The 18,901-nt window shown below is 40.2% G+C and overlaps 2 protein-coding genes across 2 annotated transcripts; one reads left to right on the forward strand and one right to left on the reverse strand.

Moving 5' to 3' along the window:
* Positions 1–446: 446 nt before the first annotated feature.
* On the reverse strand, positions 447–3,142 carry LOC115734826 (laccase-7). Its single transcript, XM_030665777.2, has 6 exons — positions 2,954–3,142; positions 2,692–2,843; positions 2,153–2,397; positions 1,944–2,072; positions 877–1,848; positions 447–738 (listed from the first exon to the last, which is right to left on the reverse strand). Exons 1-6 carry the CDS (start codon positions 3,044–3,046, stop codon positions 608–610), a joined length of 1,722 nt encoding a protein of 573 aa, XP_030521637.2. The 5' UTR covers positions 3,047–3,142; the 3' UTR covers positions 447–607.
* An 11,020-nt stretch (positions 3,143–14,162) lies between these two features.
* LOC115734827 (transcription factor MYB1) lies at positions 14,163–17,965 on the forward strand. Its single transcript, XM_030665778.2, has 2 exons — positions 14,163–14,588; positions 16,734–17,965. The coding sequence occupies exons 1-2, from the start codon at positions 14,273–14,275 to the stop codon at positions 17,477–17,479; spliced, it is 1,062 nt and encodes a 353-aa protein (XP_030521638.1). The 5' UTR covers positions 14,163–14,272; the 3' UTR covers positions 17,480–17,965.
* The last annotated feature ends 936 nt before the right edge of the window (positions 17,966–18,901 follow it).

Below are 18,901 nucleotides of genomic sequence, written 5' to 3' on the forward strand. Positions count from 1 at the left end.
ATATATATATATAGTTTATGCTATATAAGAATGGACTAATTCAAAATAGTTTGAATTTTGAATTAGTCTGTTACAATATTAACTACATGAGATATCTACATTAATGGACTAATTTCGAATTATTCCGTTACAATATTAACTACAAATATCTACATTAAAAGATTAAATCAAGAATAGTTTGAATTTTGAATTAGTCCGTCACAATATTAACTACATGAAAGATCAACATTAACGGACTAATTCAAGAGCCCGTGTTGTCATTCTCAACAACGAGTACGAGATTTGACTAGGCCAGCCATGAACATTTCGAATTAAAATATAGAATTTTAAAAAATCTCGAATTAAAATTAAACAAGGCATATCTGTCATTTTATTGGATTACAAACCAAAGAATGTGCACTCCAATCACTCAATACAAGAAGGGCATTTTTTGAAGGGAACGGAAGTAATAGCGACTAGGATCTCTGTCCTTATTACAAGCTTTTTCTTGCCTCGGAAGGAATGGCAAAAGAATTAGAGACCCAAATAGAAGGAAATAACGAACAATAATTCTTGGCGGACGAAATTACAAATAAAGTTAAATTAAATAAAAGTAATTGGAGAAGTGTCAGCATTTTGGCAGGTCGATAGGTGGAGGCGGCAACGTGGACGACGGAGTTGGCCCATTCTCGACGACGAACACCGTGGCCAAGCCCAACGGCAAGTGGACGTCTAGATGGCAATGGAAGATCCATGCACCTATAACATGTACACACCATTTCAAAACGAGCTAAAGGTTAATCAACCAATCAATTAAATTTGGTTGTTATGATTATAATTTGTTAAATGAAAGTCCCACGAAACCATAATTAACGAGGCGCGAGGAATGAAATTAACCTGGATTATTGGCTTGGAATCGGATGGCGGCCCACCCTCCGACGGGGACGCCGATCGTGTTCCGGATCTGTGGGTTCATGAGGTTGAACTTCTTCCTGTCGGTCTTCGGGTTGAAATTGCCGAAACCCCGAGCCAAGACATGGAAATTGAACCCGTGGAGATGCATGGGGTGGTTCTCGACGGCGAGGAACGAGGTGTCCTGCAAGATCATCTCAATCGTGGCATTGTACTTGACTTTCTTGATGCTCGTCTTCTTGGGCGCGAATATGAGGGCCTGATTCAAGCTATTGTTCTGGTTTGTGTAATCGAACGCCACCGGCGGCTTGTTGGGGAAATCGGTGGTGTAGATTCCTCGGACGTTGAAGAAGTGCGCTTGCGGGATGGACGGCTTCGTGGGGAACCGGAAAGAGGCGTTGTTCATGCTGGCCGAGAGCCCTCGCCCACTGGGGCCGCCGCGGGAGTTGTTGCCGGGCTTACCGCAAGGCGCCAAGGCCGGCGCCACGGTCACAAGCATGTGATGGTCGATGCTTCGTGGCACCGGAACGTAGTGGGGCCCGCCGACCAATGCGGTCGGGTTGCTGTTGAACTTGTGGGCCGTGGGGGTGTCGTTGAAGGCAGGGAGGGTTGGCATTTTAGGGGCGATGACGGCGTGGGAGGGCGTGTTTTGGTAGATGAAGATGCCCCGGGTGGTCGTGTTGTCGAACGACACGTTGGGGGCATCAGCGCACGGGCTGGCCGCCATGTAGTAGGCCCCGGGGGCTTTGTTGAAGGTGAGGAGGACGTCGGTAGTCCGGCCCGGGGCAACGAGGACGACGTTCGTCAAGTAGGGCTTGGTGTATGAGGCGTCAACTGCGACGACCGTCATCTTGTGGCCAGCCACCTTGAAGAAGAGCCGATTATTGAGGGCGGCGTTGATTATGCGCAGCAGATAGGTCTTCCCTTGCTCCACCTTATATGTGTACGTGAACTTAGCTGAAAATTTCATTATTGGTTAATGTAATAAAAGATAGGTTAAAAGTATTAGAATAAATTTGGGAATGGACATGTAAAAATTTAAAATAGCTTACGATTTTGAGAGCAATTATAGAGATCCCCGGGTCTCCCGTTGATGGTATAGGCATCAGAGTTGTTCGGGGCGGCGCCGATCGCCAACGCTTGGTTTTCCACATCGACAACATTAGCATTCCACCACTCTCCTGCGGTTGGCATCGGATGTCAATTTTTGTTTAAGACAAGGTCATTAGTTTTCGAGAAATGATTAAGAAATAGGAGGTACCAAGTATAATGGGAACTTCTCTATGGGGCTTAGGGAACGGGTATTTGTGACCCGATCGGGGGCGGATGATGAGGGCTCCGTGAACCGTCGCACGGATCCACTGGACGTGGGCATGCCACCAAAGGGTCCCCTCTTGTCCGGTGATGGTGAATTTGTAAGTGTAACTATTTCCGGGTGGTATTGGGCACTGCGTGATGTATTCGGGTCCGTCGGCCCAACCACTCAATAGCTGAAACACTCCATGCCTGCAGATATGTCAATTTCATTTAGTTACGATCAACTCAAGATGAGTTTTTTGTTTGACGAAAGGAATAAAGTGAAATGGCTCGGACGAAATTAATAACTCCATACTTTAACGTGGGGAAAGGTCAAAAGTAATTTTGACTAATAAATGGAAAAGCTGGAAATATTAGAGTTGTTAGTAAGATATTGTCATGCATATTGTTCGTCAAAGTCAAACCCATCGGAGTGACAATGGGAATCAATCAAAATAGTATCCAGGTTCGTAAATATAAGCTTCTTGGCAAGAAATATGTTACCAGTGAATAGTGAGGTTGTAAGGTGACTTGTTGAAGACGTGGACCACGAGCGTGTCACCCTCCTGGACGTGTATGGCCGGACCCGGAAGGCTTCCGTTAACCGCTGTAATCACTTGCCGGTGGCACAACCGATTCACCGTCAGGTTTTGCACCTGAGAATTGTTGTAAAACATTTCGTCAAAATTCGAACGATGTCCGACAAAAAACATAATCCCTATCTATTATGAACACCACCAGCTGCAATTTCTTGCAAGCACATTACATGAAACGTGTGCTCCACGATCGCCGCCGAAGCCATGGATGCTGAAGCCACCAGAGCTAAAGCCCAGAAAATCAAGAACTTGAGACGCGCCATGTCTGAGGCTACGAAACTATCCGAAGGTACAAGAAGAGAAGAGTTGAAAGTTCTAGAGAGAGCTCGCGCAGAAGAGAAGAGCTGGTGTTGCTTCCTTCCTCTGCATGCCTCTCAACTCTAGATGCATGCAGCTATATATACAGAACGGTGAGGGAGAACGCGTGGAAACCCTTTCAAAGGCATTGCGTAAGAGAGAGAGAGAGAGAGAAGGATTGTGATGCACAATAATAGTCGTCCTTTGGCGTTGGTAGGGTTAGCCGAAGCCTCGTTATCGAACGGTTTGAAGTTGGCCATCCAGAACGCAGAGAAAGAAAAAAAAAGCCACAAAAAAGTGTTACAATCTTGGTTCTTCAAGCAAGCGTAGTCCTTTGGAAACGTCAACACGACATCCGAAAGATGACAATTAATTCGACCTCCAACATTTGAAGCACGTGGAATTTTTTTCACTTTTTATGCCGTGGGTTGCATTATCATCGAACCCCTTTCGAGGATGGTATGCAATTGCTATTGCAACTTCTAGATCTTGGGAAGCACGGTCAATGCGACTTTGTGAAATCCAAACCCTAATTTGGGGCCGTGGTAGGCCCTAATTACCCTATTTTTGGCTTAACTTATCTAATGGGACGTGGAGATTGTCAAAAGACGACTTTGGAAGAAGACTTAAATGGGCTCCGCACACTAATATCACATGCCTACTTAACACTTGTTTTGGCTTGTTTTGGTCGAAATCAAATTAGGGTTTCACTTTCTTGTTTATTCAAGCATAATGCCAAACGACTATCAATCTAAAACGCTACCCTTTTGGCCAAAGCCAAAGTTTGTGTGTATCAAATTGGAGTATAGGGAATCGATGACATAATTAAGCAAAGATAATTTCGCTAAATTTCCAAGGAACGCCCGGAATCCGAGAAATGAAATATTATTGTCGACGAGGTGAGGTGTAGGTAATTAGCCAAGTCAATTTTCCCTAGAGAGCAGCTGAAAATTCAAAGATGGACTCCTTCCTACCCTTTAGTCCTCTCCTCCATTTTCCTCGCTTCCAAAGAACTGAGTTTCTGTACATATTCTTGAATCTTGCATTGCTATCAAATCTCACTTCCGACAACTTTTGTAATTTTTTGCTTGGAGATAATAATGCCGGCCATACCATGATAGAATCATTCCATATGTTGCATGTCAAGAGCCCTTGCAAGACAAGAAAGGAAAAATAATTCAAAAGGAACCAAGAAAAAAAAAAGGGTTTGATTTGATGTTTACTTAAGGTTTCTCATGGTGCGCACATATGGAGATTGCACGACTCTGGATGTAATGGTTTCCTTAGGAAGCGTTTGTTTGAGTGAAAGTATTTTTCGAGAATTGGTTTTTTGAATTTTCATCGGTTTGGTTTGCCAAAACTGACTTAGTCAACAGAAAATTCATGCATAAAATTAGGAAAGTGAATTCCTAAATCTAAAGAGGTAAAATTACTTTTTGAAATTGCTTATCTTAAAATTTTTTAACTTTTTCTTAAACTTTTTTTAAATTATTTATACTTTTTTTTTGCTTCCTCCATAGGTCACAAGGCGTCCGCGACGGTCGATGAGGGTTGATCTCGCCGGATATGGTGAGGCTCGACCTCCTATGGTCGGTCGCCGGCAAGTCGCCGAGGTCCAACAACCAGTGGAGGAAGAAGGAAAAATAATAATAAAGTAAAAAGTATAACAAAAAAGAATAAAGCAAAAGTTATTTAAAAAATCAAATTTTTGTTTTTTGCCTTAAAGTGATGAGATTGAAATCATTTCCCAAATGAGATCCAAAGACCAAAAAAAGCTTTTGATCACGTATTACCAAATAAAGGAAAACAAACCATTTTCCTGGATTTTCTTTTCAAATGGAGTTTTCCCCCAAACAAACGTATAGTTTGTTAATGTTGTCCCAAGCCTCCCAATCATGCTGCACGAATCTCCCTTCTCCGAATTAGGAATGGCTTTGTTCTACTTTCGTAAATTTTGGGAAATCGGAGGGGCGTTTCGGAGTTGAGGAATTCGTTATGGATTAGGTAGCGGTTTGACTTATAAACGAGCATTTTTCAGCCGATGGATAAGGGTTGGCCACTTGCCTCGATCGAGATGATTTGCACGATATGATTTACATGGAATTGATCCACGAGTCAAGCCGTTCCCACACTCTCTTTTGAAACTGTAAACCCTAATTTGGATTAGTTGGCGATGGCATCTCATCTCCCGTGTCGAACGAGAAAGCCACGGGGCCGGACAAGATCTTTCTTTCCCGAGTAAAATGTGTCGGTGGATTTTTTTTCGTGGACTTCAAGGATTACGCCCGCGGTTAAAACGATGAGAATAGGTCAAATCGTTCAAATTAAAACGATGGAAATAAGGCAAATTCCGAGGATTGTAACTAGAACCCCAATTTCTCATCTTACTTAATCATCAATAGGGTCCCAAAAGGTCAAGTCATCAAAACCAAGCCTCCTAATTCAGAAAGTGGAAATTAAGATTTTCTTCAGCTTTTCGAGTTTCGTATGGCAGATTTTGGGAATCTATATGTGAATAAACATTAACGGATATCAACCCTTATTTCGGATATGACATTTAGCCTGAGCAAAATCTGACTATTATTTGAATTCGATGCAAATAATATCCATACTTGATGTACTTCTACACTATTACGAAGAACTACAAACTATATAAACCATGTAGCTAAACGTCATTATGGTTGATGAGAAATTAGGAAATTGAAGAATAAAATGTTCCATAGCAGCCCAAAATAGTTGCTCTTCCTGGGAATTATCTACTAATTATAATCATATGGTTTCCGTTTCTATATAGTTTACCAAACCATAACGGTTCAATATTCGAGAGACTAAGAATTTTGTATCTGACAACATTTGAGCTTTAGACCGACCCCTCTTCTCAAGAGTTAGCTTTAACGGCTGACAAGCTGATCAACTAAAGTACGATAATATTAGGACTATGGATCTTATAATTTGTCCTTTGCGGGCCTATCAACAATATAGGTTCACCAACAAAAAAACGGACCGCCTACAAAACCAGTTCTTGAAAACGACACTGCCGAAAACGTATAAACATATGCTGTGTGTGTGCATTAGGTATCGACGTGAGGAGCAGACACTGTGCATTTCCTCCGGGTTTCAAAGATTTCACAACGTCTATGAACTCTGTTATGTGAAAATGGATTGAAAACCCATTTATTAACTCATATGTGATGGGTCGAGTCATGGATGAGTTAGGTGAATTTTGTTCAATGACTGATATGGGTTTGAGTAATGAAATCCAATAAAATGAGGGTTTTTAATGGGTGTAAAGCTCAACCCACCTTCGATCCCTCTTCGCTTGTCTTTAGGTTTTAGTTGGGGTTTTTTGGGTGGGACAACTTAGGGCGGAATGACAACCATTCTCTTTCCAGGCTCTATTCTAGCCGGAAATAGATTTTTCTATCTCTACTCCTTAGACGAGTTTCTGAGCAAAGACACGCGTTTAATAATAACACAAATTTTATGTTCCCGGAACAGAAATTAGTTTGATAATCATAAAAAATTTCTGTGGTTGTTGGCCGTTGGGCGTTGGTCGGCGTCTGACGGACCGTAGACCGGCGGTTGCTAACCGGCGGGCGGCGACCAATTGATGACAAATGATGTAGGGCGAGTGGAAGCCGGAGATCCGTGGATAGCGAACGGCGACCAACGGAAGGCAAACGATGGACGGAGACCAACGGCTAGGGACCGAGAGGCGGCGGCGGGCAACCGGCGGACAGTGGCTAGTGGACGGCAACCAACAACGGCGACACGAGAGAAGAAGACTGCACGTGAGAGAGAGGGAGCGAGCAATTAGCAGAATTCTTATTTCTATTTCTGTTCAAGAAATAAAAAAGTAGAAAATTTCTACTTCTTGTTTTTGTTTCAAACATATTTCTTAGCCAAAAATCTATTATGGAATGAAATTTCGTTACCAAAATGATTTCTGTTCCAAACACAATCCCCAAAAAAAAAAATTAGAAAAACAGAAAAATAAAACTGTTGTCATGTGAGTCTTTAGTTTCTAATTTTATCTATTTAATGATAATCTTATTTGCAAAATTATACAATAGTAAAAAAATATTATCTTTCAAGTTTTAGAATTTATTGATTTTAAGAGATGCCGGATATTTCATTGTTGAACTTGAGAAATTTGCAATAAATAAAAAGTAGCAAAACAAGTCGAAAATCTTCTTTGGAACCTTATAAACTACTAAATTGTTCTCTTTTATACACTATACGCAGAGCATAACAGTTTCTATATGTAATAATGCGGGTGAATCGGGTATGAGTAAGTGTATGTGTCAAGTTGGGTATGAATCGCTGAATTTACATTGCATATAAATAAGTCAAATCGAATTAAATGAATCAATTTGGGTCGGCCATTTTCGATCCGGCTCGACCTGCGCGTTTGAGGCCCTGCTATCCAGTTAAAAGAGTGACCAACCGATGGAACCTTACGCTTCGAGAAGTATGAGGTAGCCGATTTTCCATTTGCGATGAAGTGGTTCTTTACGAGTTTCGGAGCGGGAGACGTGGGCCTGTCGAATTGACGGGATTGAAGAGGCAGGGTTAGTCTGAATGCAAAATTTAGTTAGCTCAAAAATCACCCGATCGGACACTCGAAGAAAAAAGTTCCATGGGAAATAAAAATTCGGACCATCATTAGGTTCAGTATCTCATTAAAAGAATAACTTGCACAGCCAATGTTAGATGGATGTCCCGTGTAGTTGAAATCCGTTATGTATCTAAGGGTCCGTTTTTTTCACGAAAATTCTTGGTAAAAGAAAATACTGTCCAAGAAATTACTTTTCAAGCAAAATTGTTAGTTTTCCTTTATTTGGTGATATTTGATCGGAAATATTTTCTGATGTTTGGATCTCATTTGAAAAATGATTTCAACTTTAAGATTTTATTTGAGACAAAAAAAAATCAAATTTTTACATGCTTTTTTATTTTCTTTCTTCCTTCTTCCTTCGTCGCGACGTCCTCCATTGCGATCGGGTGGCGGCAGCCACAAGCAAGCTTTAGGCTCACCAGCCTCGATCGAGCTTGAACTCGCTGGCCCACTAGCCGTCGTCAATGCCCGACGACTGGTAGAGGTAGAAGAAAAACGAAAAAGAAAGAAAAGAAAAGAAAAAGATAATAGAAGAAAAAAAATGATATAATATAACTATAAAAAATTCAAGAGAATCAGTTTCAGAAAACGTTTTCACCTTTTTAGATTTAGTAATTCACTTTTCTAATTTTGAGCATAAATTTTTCGTCGATCGGAAAGTGTTTTTCGTTGACTGAATCATTTTCAGCGAACTAAATGGGTGAATTTCCAAAAAAAAAAAAATCTTGAAAAACACTTTCATTCAAACAAACACGCCCTACGTATGAACTTTCCCACAAAGGCCGTATGAACTACAGCTCTACGCCGGCCAATGTGATGCGGAGCACGTCAAGGTTTGATCTTCTGTTTTGATATGATGTCCAGGATGTTGGAATTTGATAATTTCTAGCCAGTGGAACCAGTCAAAAAATCCATGAAACATGAACAAATGGTGTTCATGTAGCCTTCAATTTTGTCTTTCCTTCCAATGGCGTTTTCCTTTCTAAGCACGACAGCTCTTTCCGTGGGTGATGGTTTTGGTTACTTCCAAAACAGGAGGAGGAACAGAAGACTTGGGAAATAGGGATACTTAGCAGGACTTTTGGAGGATCTTGAGACCCAACACACGCTAAAGAGGAGTCTAATCCAATCGCAGTAGGCGGATGCTTAGCGTACCAAAGTTTATCAACACAAAACTAATGATGACCCTATGAAAATCTAAGTTATTTTGTGAAGTTGAATACCAACCACAAAGTTAAAGTTCTGCTTGTGTAGATGAACATGTTCCTACGAATGCTGCAAAACCACCAAATTAGTCATCCCATTCATTTCTAAATAAACCCTTGCACCATCAGTATTCAGTTTAATGCACCCCTAAAGTGGAGGATCTCATTTGACCAAAATCGAAGAAATGTATGATCCACTTAACATCAAGTTTTTCATAGACGAACAATGGCCTTGGGAAACTAACATAAGTTGTACGGAGCAATGGCCATAGGGTCATGCAAGGTCGGCCGGGCCCATTTGGAGATAGGATCATGCTCAAGCAGGATGCAAATTGATAGTTACGATCACATTTTCATAACTCGAGGCCCCATGTTCATACATCAGTCTCATCTAACAAGCTGTTACAACTCCTCAATCGCCATTGGACATAACCATCTAATGGTATCTTCACCTTCCATTAGCATATTCTTCTTTTCGGTTTCTCTATATTCAACATCCAGCCAGCAATAGTAGCCGACCAATCGCCATCATATGTCGATGGGTGTATTATGGTCATCGATGATCATAGTCATTGACAAGCGTGTTCGTCATCGATAACTTATTGGCTAATCAATACGCAATTAAATCTGACCTATGTAATCATTCGATCGACATCACATTGATCCATAAAATTCGGTCATTTTTCAATGTCAATAGTTTAAATAAAAGGGATAATGAGACACGTGTAGGCGGGAGTATGAAGCAATATACGCTCCAAGTGACAAAACTTGCATTGAAATAAGAAAATGACTATTATCAAACAATGCCGGTAGTTGGGGAAAAGTACACTTTTAGTGCCAAAAGTTGTGTACGGAAATTACTTTAGTGCCAAAAGTTTTAATCGGATTATTTTAGTAACAAGTCTTTTTAAAAACGATCGTTTTAGTGCAAAGTCCGATTTGCTCCGTCGAAAATCTAACGTGGCCTTATTTTATTATTGTTTGAAGGCGACGTGGTACAAGCAAGGTCCAATCAGCAATTAAAAAAGGTAAAAATTTAAAAAACACTAAAAATAAAAATAAAAACTTAATTAGCTTACAAAAAAAAAACAAATTGTTTTTTCAAAATAATTTGAAAAATTATGTTACATTTAAAAAAAAAAAGTAAAATCTCAAGAAAAAAAAGGTGAACGTTTGAAGGCCGCGACGGCTGTGGTTCTGCACCAATTTTTTTTTTATTTTAAGTTTAAGATTTTTTTTATTATTATTTTTTAGCTTATTTTTAATTTTATTTTAAATAAATTTTGCATTCTAAATGAATTTAATTTCCAGCTAATTTTTAAATTTGAATTTGTTTAAATTTCGCGCCCCGCCAGTTCGGATCTGGTGCGTGAAGAACGATCGTGCAAGTCAAAAGGGCCCATGATGCGACTCATGACTGCACCCTTTAAGGAAAAAAAAAAAAATTTGGGGCGAAACTCGCTCTTTTCCCTTTTTGACCTATTAAAAAAAAGAGAGTAAAAAATACGTGAGGCTGATTTTTCAATTTTCTACCCAAAAAGTCACTTGTTGACCGATTCAGTTGGAACACGGGCAAAGGAAACGATCCAATTTTCGAGATTGGAGGCGGAAGATGTTTTGGCATTGGATCATTGATGACATATTAATGCTTGTTTCCATTGCCAATTGGGGTCTCGGGGAAGAAAATGCTGGCCTTTCGTACCTACTCGCTAAGAATGCTTTGATTTGTAATCAAACAAGGAGCATCACGTGTAGCCGACCGAGAAAACTCCCGTGGATAAGTAATTTTCCTAGCGTCAGTCTTTTCCCGGAATTCTCGTAAGGAAAACATAGTTTTAGGGCCAGGAGATGGCAAGGTCTCTCGGAGCAAAGCTTAGATGACCAATAGCAGAGCGAACCGATGAGGTTACTGGAGTGGCACAGTTATTTTTTCATTCAAAGTTCGAATACGACATTCAATCATCTTTCTTTTTGTGGTCATCTGGTGAAGCACGATTAATGTATTTTGATAACTATCCGATATCCTCAAAATAGACGTGATCATTAGACGGGTTCCGGAACATGTCGGGCTGTTTGGTCAGGCAAAATTCCTCGTCCAAGGCCTCTCGTAAGAAAAACTTCACGTATAAACCTATCAAAGCCCGTCTTTGTAATTAACTAACGTTATCGAGGCCCGCCCGGAAAAAGATGCTCGAGCATCGGCCTATTCAACCAGGCCTCATGGGCTTCGGATTCCCAGCATTGGGCCCTTCCATGCCAATTTTTCGTTTTACCACTCTTGGACCTTTTTTTATATTATTAAATTAGTGCACAGTCCACTCCAGGATTAACTTTTTTTTTTTTGGATCGGAAACAGGATTAACTTGTTAATGCGTCGTGAGAAAACACGAATGAGAAACAAGCATGTTGAATCTAAAAACATATGGATAATTAATACTCTAATTTGACAACTTTTCTTCGGAAGAAAACTTGATACGGTAAGCATATTATATGAGGTCATTTGATCAAATCGTTGTGTGTAAAATTCACTGTCATGTATCCAATTCGAAAAAATTACTAGAAAATAACACAACCTAGAAATTAATTACATTTCGGATTCCTTTTTTTTTTTTTTCGGTTTCTGGTTATTTACTTTCCATTGATTCAAAATTTTTTTTTTTTTACCAAACGAGTCTTGATAATCAAGGAAGGATTAATAACCAGAAACAAATTTAAAAAATGAAGACGTGAAATGTAGGATTGGGAGTATACTAAATTTGGTTCTTTATTGTTGATTTAGATAATAAGGGATCTAGGATTAGGGGAATATTTCTAGATGCACATGACAAAATTCTTAGTTGTATTTTTCCCTTCAAAGATAAGCAATATATAATTTTCTTATTGCCTTATGCTATTTGCAATCCTTTATATGTGGTGAAAACAACGCCGCCCTTTTGGAAAAATTACCACAAAAGTCCTAAATTTATTGCGGTTGTGACAATTTAATCATAATTTTTTATTTTTTTTTTGCCTTACTTGTTTTTCTATAGTCGGCCGAGACAATGACCAAAATAATTGTGCCACATAGCTTTAATGATTGACTAGAATTTCTGCATAAGCAAAATTTCACATAAACGTGATCAACAGTTTATGAAAAGGTCTAATTTGTTTCATATATAAATTTGTTTAATTATTAATCAAAACGATATCTATAAATTAGAAATTAGTTTGGAACATGCAAATTTCTAAACTAATGTGATGAAAGGATTGTGTACAGAGGAGTGATGAAAGTATTGATAATTACGTGAATTTCTAGATTCTACATCTCTTTTTTTTCTCTCTTTCTAAGAAAAGGGGCAAAGCCAGGTGTTGCACTATTACTATGCTAGCAAAACTCGACACATTCTAATTCCTATCACCAAAGTAAGTAAATCTCTCTATAACCGTTCTAAGGTCAGAATGTCATTTACATCACAAGGTTAAATGACCCAATTTCCTAACCATATAAGTTTCCTTTCCAATTTGCTAGTAAAATTTTATCCAGTGTAATCTCTTATCAAATAAAGGAAAGTAAATCTCTCGGTGGCTTATCTAATGTTAGAGTGTCATTTACATCACAAGATTGTATCACTCAATTTGCCAACCAATCTGCACATGAGTTTCCTTCCCAATTTGCTAGCAAAACTTAATGCAAACTAATATCTTATCAACAAAGAAAGTAAATCTCTTGGTGGCCTATCTAATGCTAGGGTGTCATTTGCATCACAAAATTGAATAAGCCAATTTGCTAACCAATAGGTATATTAGTTTCCTTCTCAATTTGCTAGCAAAACTTGATCCGATCTGAACTCTTATCAACTAGGAAGTAAATCTATCGGTGGCCTATCTATTGCTATCCATATAAGTTTCCTTCTCAATTTGCTAGCAAAACAGGATCCAGTCTAATCTCCTATCAACAAAGTAGTTAAATATCTTGATGGCCATTGGATAACCCAATTTGCTAACCAATACGTACATGAGTTTCTTTCTGAATTTGCTAGCAAAACTTGATCTAGTCTAATCTCCTATGAACAAAGGAAATATATCTCTTGGTGGCCTATTTAATGCTATAGCGTCATTTACATCACAAGATTTTTTTTTTTTGGTCGAATTTTACATCACAAGATTGAATGACCCAATTTGCTAACCATACATGAGTTTCCTTCCCAATTTGTTTTTTGGTGAAAAAAAATTAACAAAGGAAGTAAATCTCTCAGTAACCTATTTAATGTAGTGTGTCATTTCTTTGTTGACCAATCTGCAAGTGAGATTCATTCCCAATTTACTAGCAAAAACTTAATCCAGTATACTCTCCTATGAACAAAGGAAGTAAATCTTTGACAAAAAAAAAAAAAAAAAGGAAGTAAATCTCCTGTTAGCCTATTTAATGTAGAGCGTCATTTACATCACAAAATTGAATGACCTAATTTGCTAATCAATCCGCACATGAGTTTCCTTCCTAATTTGCTAGCAAAACTCGATCCAGTCTAATCTCTTACCAACTGAAGTAATATATCTTTAGGTGGCCTATCTAGTACTAGAGCGTCATTTAACATCACAATATTGCTAACCAATTTGCATATGAGTTTCCTTCCCAATTTGCTAGCAAATCTTGATCCGGTCTAATCTCCTTTCAACAAAGGAAATAAATCTCTCAGTAGCCTATTTAATACTAGAATGTCATTCACATCACAAGATTGAATGATCCAATTTGCTAACCAATCTGCAGATGAATTTCCTTACCAATTTGCTAGCAAAACTTGATCCAGTCTAATCTTCTACCAACAAAGGAAGTGAATAAGCGTCATCACCAAATTAAGTGACCCAATTTGCTAATCAATCCGCACATGAATTTCCTTCCATAAATGTATGTACAATTTTAACATGCTGGAAATGCTCTAATAGTTTCCCTATCCGAAAATAAGAAGCCAAGAGGAGCTTGGACGACCGGCCAAAATAAGAAAACTAGCTTGTAGTTGGAAAAGAGAGGAGCAATTATTTATTCATTGATTTTGGGCAATGAGAGGAGCAATTATTATGAAATCAAAATCCACTCCTAGTCTCCTACAAAGTATAATTTGGAAAATTACGGGGCGGGAGAGAAATTAGGAAAAAGTGTGTTGGCCAAAATGTGAATAAGTAAAAAAAAAAAAACAAGGACTTTGCCCTAAAACTTATTTTATTCAGAATTTGATATATTATAAGCTGTCTTGAAGAGCAAAATAGATTGCAGTTAGTCAGATATGTACTTTCCAACGAACCCCCAGCACAACACACTCTCCCCCGAAACACAGTGACCGCGACTGCGAACGAGCGAGCGAGGCGAGAGAGAGAGAGAGAGAGTGAGGGAGATGGAACCGGAAGCGGAGGATCCGACCGCCAATGAGATCGACGGCGCTGATGGCGGTGAGGACGCCAAGAGCGGCGACGAGGCGGCGGCGGCGGGGAACGACGGGAGCGGGAGCAGCGGTGGGAAAGCGGGGAGGGACAGAGTGAAGGGGCCTTGGTCACCCGAAGAGGACGCGATCCTGAGCGACCTCGTCAGCAAGTTCGGGCCGAGGAATTGGAGCTTGATCGCCCGCGGGATCGCCGGGCGATCCGGCAAGTCTTGCCGCCTCCGGTGGTGCAATCAGCTCGACCCCGCCGTGAAGCGCAAGCCCTTCACTGGTAATTCTTTTCGCTCTTCTTCCGCATTCCCGTGATGAAACGGAGAAAAAAAAATGTTCTTTTTGTGAACTTGATTGTTGATCTTGAGCTTTGTCCTTGGTTTGAGTTTTCTTTTTCCATTTCTTGGTGTCAAAATTTGATCTTTGTCGATTTTCTGGTTTATCCGGTGATTTTCTCGTTAGGGCTTATTCTGTGCTTCATTTCGTGAGAGTTGTGCACGTGGTCTTTCCTGAAAATAAAATAAAACAAAATGCGTGCCCTGTGTTTCTGGATTTTGTTTTTTCGACGAATGTTTCTGGGAGTTGGTTTCTCTTATTTTCGTTATGGGTAGTTTGCATCTTGCACGGCCTTCTGAACTTGTAGTCAATTTAGTTTGACTAGATGATGTGGATGTCCAAATTCTAATGAAGGATTGTTGAACAAGTTCTGCATCATAATCATTTTGTTCACGAACAAGATAGTTGGTTAATAATTGTTGAAAAGAAACGCAAATTGTTATCCGCGAATGATTGATTCAATAAAGTGGTCTAATTGCGATATATACGGTGCCTATCATGAACTACAAGACAAGAAACACGATAGCAAATGAAAGTTTTTCTGGAGTCTTTGTGCTAAGCTACGTGTACTTTCTTCCATGTCATAAGTGAATGTATTTTTTATCTGATCGATTGACAAATAACCTTTGCCTTTGTGATTGATGAAGATTTTGATATGAGATACTGGTCATTGTCTTCTTTTGAATATGTTGCCCATGATATATGGAACAAAAAATTTAACACAGCTCTGGTCAAAATTGGCTACAAAAATGCTACCTTTGGATGAGAATTGTTAGTGTGCGCCAGAAAGACAAAGGATATGAATATGTTGCAGTTTCAAACTTTTGTCCAATGTATTGCGAAGACAGGCTGCAGCAATGATCTATCTAATATCCTGGGATGCGGCGATGTATTGCCTTGTGAAAGCCTCTTACTGTAAGCATTTCAAGAGATTGTATAATCAGAATGGCTTGTGTAGGTTTTGTTCCATCTTTACAAGGTCTAAACATAGTACTTTCAGTTAAGGAACCGGGTAAATCATGAACTAACTGGATCGGGTTCGATGGAATAATCTGAGAACCATGCTTGAGGGCGCTCAATGTGGATTTAGATGGTTTCTCGATAAAAAAAGGGGATGATCATCATCGTTTCACTGTAGTACTGGGAGCTGTATTTTGTAGGGATGTCGAACAATCTGGTTTTGTAGAAAAAGGAGGAGTTGGAACTTTATTTGCATGCTTCTCTGAAGCCATCAGTGAATTCACATATTTCAGTTATATTTCATTTATGTGGTACTGACTGTGACTGTTAAGGGAGTAGAATCTATGTTGGTTGTTGATTCTTATACTAAGAAATACTGAGCGCAGACAACAGGCACTGCATTTCTACGCAGAAAGGTTCGAACTTAAGGATTTAAACATGATATCCTCAATCTTCAAAGTTCCTAAAAGTATGAAGGCTGGATGTAGACTGATCCTCTGTTTGTCATGTCCACTACTAGTGATTGAATCTTTACCTTGTTAAATAAAGTAAATTTGGCAAAGTGAGGCATGTGGACGGCTTTCTTTTGATTTTATATTCATAATTGCAAGTGATCCTGTTGGCACCTGCATGGCGTTCATGTATAAGTTTTTTCTTTTCTGACTCTTGGTTACTATTATTGCTATGCAAATGTTTGGTGCCTGATCTATCGTTTTCCCATTCGTACAGTCTGGGAAAGAAATAGAAGAAATAGTTTATAAATGATGTAGCAGATGTAGCTGAGTTAGCCTTTACAGTTGATGTCCTTTATTTCACAGTGCTTAGAATGATGGAAATGAACCTAAGACTAGTCATTTCAAATGCGTATATTCCTACTGACTGTTGAGCAAGTTTCACCTAATATCATGGACATTTTAGAAGTAGCCGAGTGGTTTACGTTAAAGTCCCTGGTTCAGAGTAAATCATGGATAAGCCACTCCAAGAGTTCCCTCATGGTGATCATGTTTATTGCTTCGCTATCTGCTTCTAGCTTCTACATCTGTGATCTAGATAAATTGGAAAGCTCTAGAGTGAGATCTTATTATCTTCATTTGTTGATTTATGTTGCATATATCTATGTTTGTTGCAGACGAAGAGGATCGGATCATAATTGCAGCCCATGCGGTTCATGGAAACAAGTGGGCATCAATAGCAAGACTTCTCCCGGGGAGAACAGACAACGCCATCAAGAACCATTGGAATTCCACCCTTAGGCGCCGGAGTACGGAACTTGAAAAGATTAAGGTGGAATGTACTAACACAGTTGACGATGCTAGCTTGGACAGAGTAAAAGCATCATCTGAAGAAACACTTTCATGTGGAGAAGCCAATTCACCGAAGTCCCCGGAGGGAAAAGATGTCAGTTCTCTGGAAAACACAAGCAACCAATATGAAGAAAAGTCAATACAAAAGGATCAGTTCAATCCAAAGGATCAGCCTACTCTGTACCGACCTGTTGCACGTGTAAGTGCATTCAATGTGTACAATCGCTCGGAAGGTCCACAACCTGCATTGCCATCCATAGGCTCAGTTCCTGCTTCGGAACACTTCGGTCAAGCTTTGAAACAGGATCATGGTTTCTCTAGGTTGCTTGATGACGTTTATGGTGAAAGATTGGTGCCTCACAATTGTGGTTATGGTTGTTGCGATGGTGACAATGCTAGTGGTGGTCAGAATTCCTTACTGGGCCCAGAATTTGTGGATTACTTGGAGCCCCAGTCTTTTCCAAATTATGAATTGGCATCAATAGCTGCAGATATAAGCAATCTCGCATGGCTTCGTAGTGGACTGGACAATAACAGTGTAAGGACGAAAGACGATAGAGCTGGGCGTTAGATTCTTCTGATTCCTAGGTCAGATCTCTCAGGCATCTGAAGGCCAGACAAGGCTTCATTATAAGAGTAGAGAAAGAAGGAACTATTTTGTTATCGAACAGGGAAACCGCGCGTCAAGGAAGATGACTGTGAATTCACAGTCAACCTTGGGCAAGTGGGTTTTCTGCTAGGACCGGCTAGATTCAGGTAAAAAGTGAACATTGAAAGAGGAATACAAAAATGGTTCTTGCAATATTTATACCGGAAATTCAAGAAGCCCTTATTTTATTTCAATGTGTTGTAGGACCTATTGTAGATGCTTTATGGTACTGTTGGATCTCCTTTTGTCGATACAGGATAAGCTCTTGCATGTTTATTCTCAGAGGCCTTAAAAAATGAGGCAAGCACACAAAGTTTCGAACTGCAGTAACTGATGCACGAGTACCTAGTGAAATGTTTTGTTTATGCTGTATCTCACAGTTTGATCTCGATTCATCCGTTGCTTTTGTCGACAGGCGGAATCTCTTTGTTTATACTCTGTTTATCCTGGCTATTTTTTCTTTTCTTGTGGAACTCAAAGAGGTCTCTAACATCACTAGTAGGGACGCAGACATCCATGCAACTTCTATCCTTGTTCTCTCTGGAATTCTTCGATCAATCTGGTGTTCAGACCGCATGGTGTTAGTATAGGAGTCTTAGGGTGTGGTGGGTCTTGTGAGAGGACTACTCTGATAAGATTGTTCCATGTGTCCGATTCACGAGCGTGTCCGTCTTGTCCATTGGCATTGAAGTTTCTATTCTTCCTACATTCTCGCTGCTTTTTCTTGTCTGCGTTTTTCGGGGATGATCTTTCTTTGGATCGTTCTCAGAAGAAGCTTTACCCTTAACCTTCACCGTACGTCATTCCCATCTGTGTTCCTCCATTGATGTGGCTACATTTTCTTTGACCGAGGAGATCTTCTGTGAGAAAGCAGACTTGGTATCTGATGTTATTCTTGTTCGGAGGACAGTAAGGAAAGGGGAAAACATCGGTAGCGGCCAGCCCCGCCCCGCCGATTGAAGTGGCGGACCGTGATGTGCCAGTATCACGGTCCGTTCAATTTCGATGAAAATTTGATTGCGATCCATCCCTCGGGTCGACCGATCGATCGACCCTTGGATCATGAGGAAATGTGCCCGAGAGAAGCTAAGGGTGACCGACGCTATGATCCGGGACAGCCAGCGAATCGACCCATGACCGAGAAAGCACGACCGGCGGATCATGCGGGACGGCCGGCTGGCCGATCCATGAGTGACCCCGCACGGCCGGGTGATCGACCCGCGGATCGTGCAGGGCGGCCGAGCGGTCGATCCATGATCGACCCCGCACGACCGGGTGATCGACCCGCGGATCGTGCGGGGCGCCCAAGCGGCCAAGCGGAGAACAACCCCCGACGATCGGGTG

Source organism: Rhodamnia argentea, chromosome 7, assembly GCF_020921035.1.
Source record: "Rhodamnia argentea isolate NSW1041297 chromosome 7, ASM2092103v1, whole genome shotgun sequence".
Lineage (NCBI taxonomy): Eukaryota > Viridiplantae > Streptophyta > Magnoliopsida > Myrtales > Myrtaceae > Rhodamnia > Rhodamnia argentea.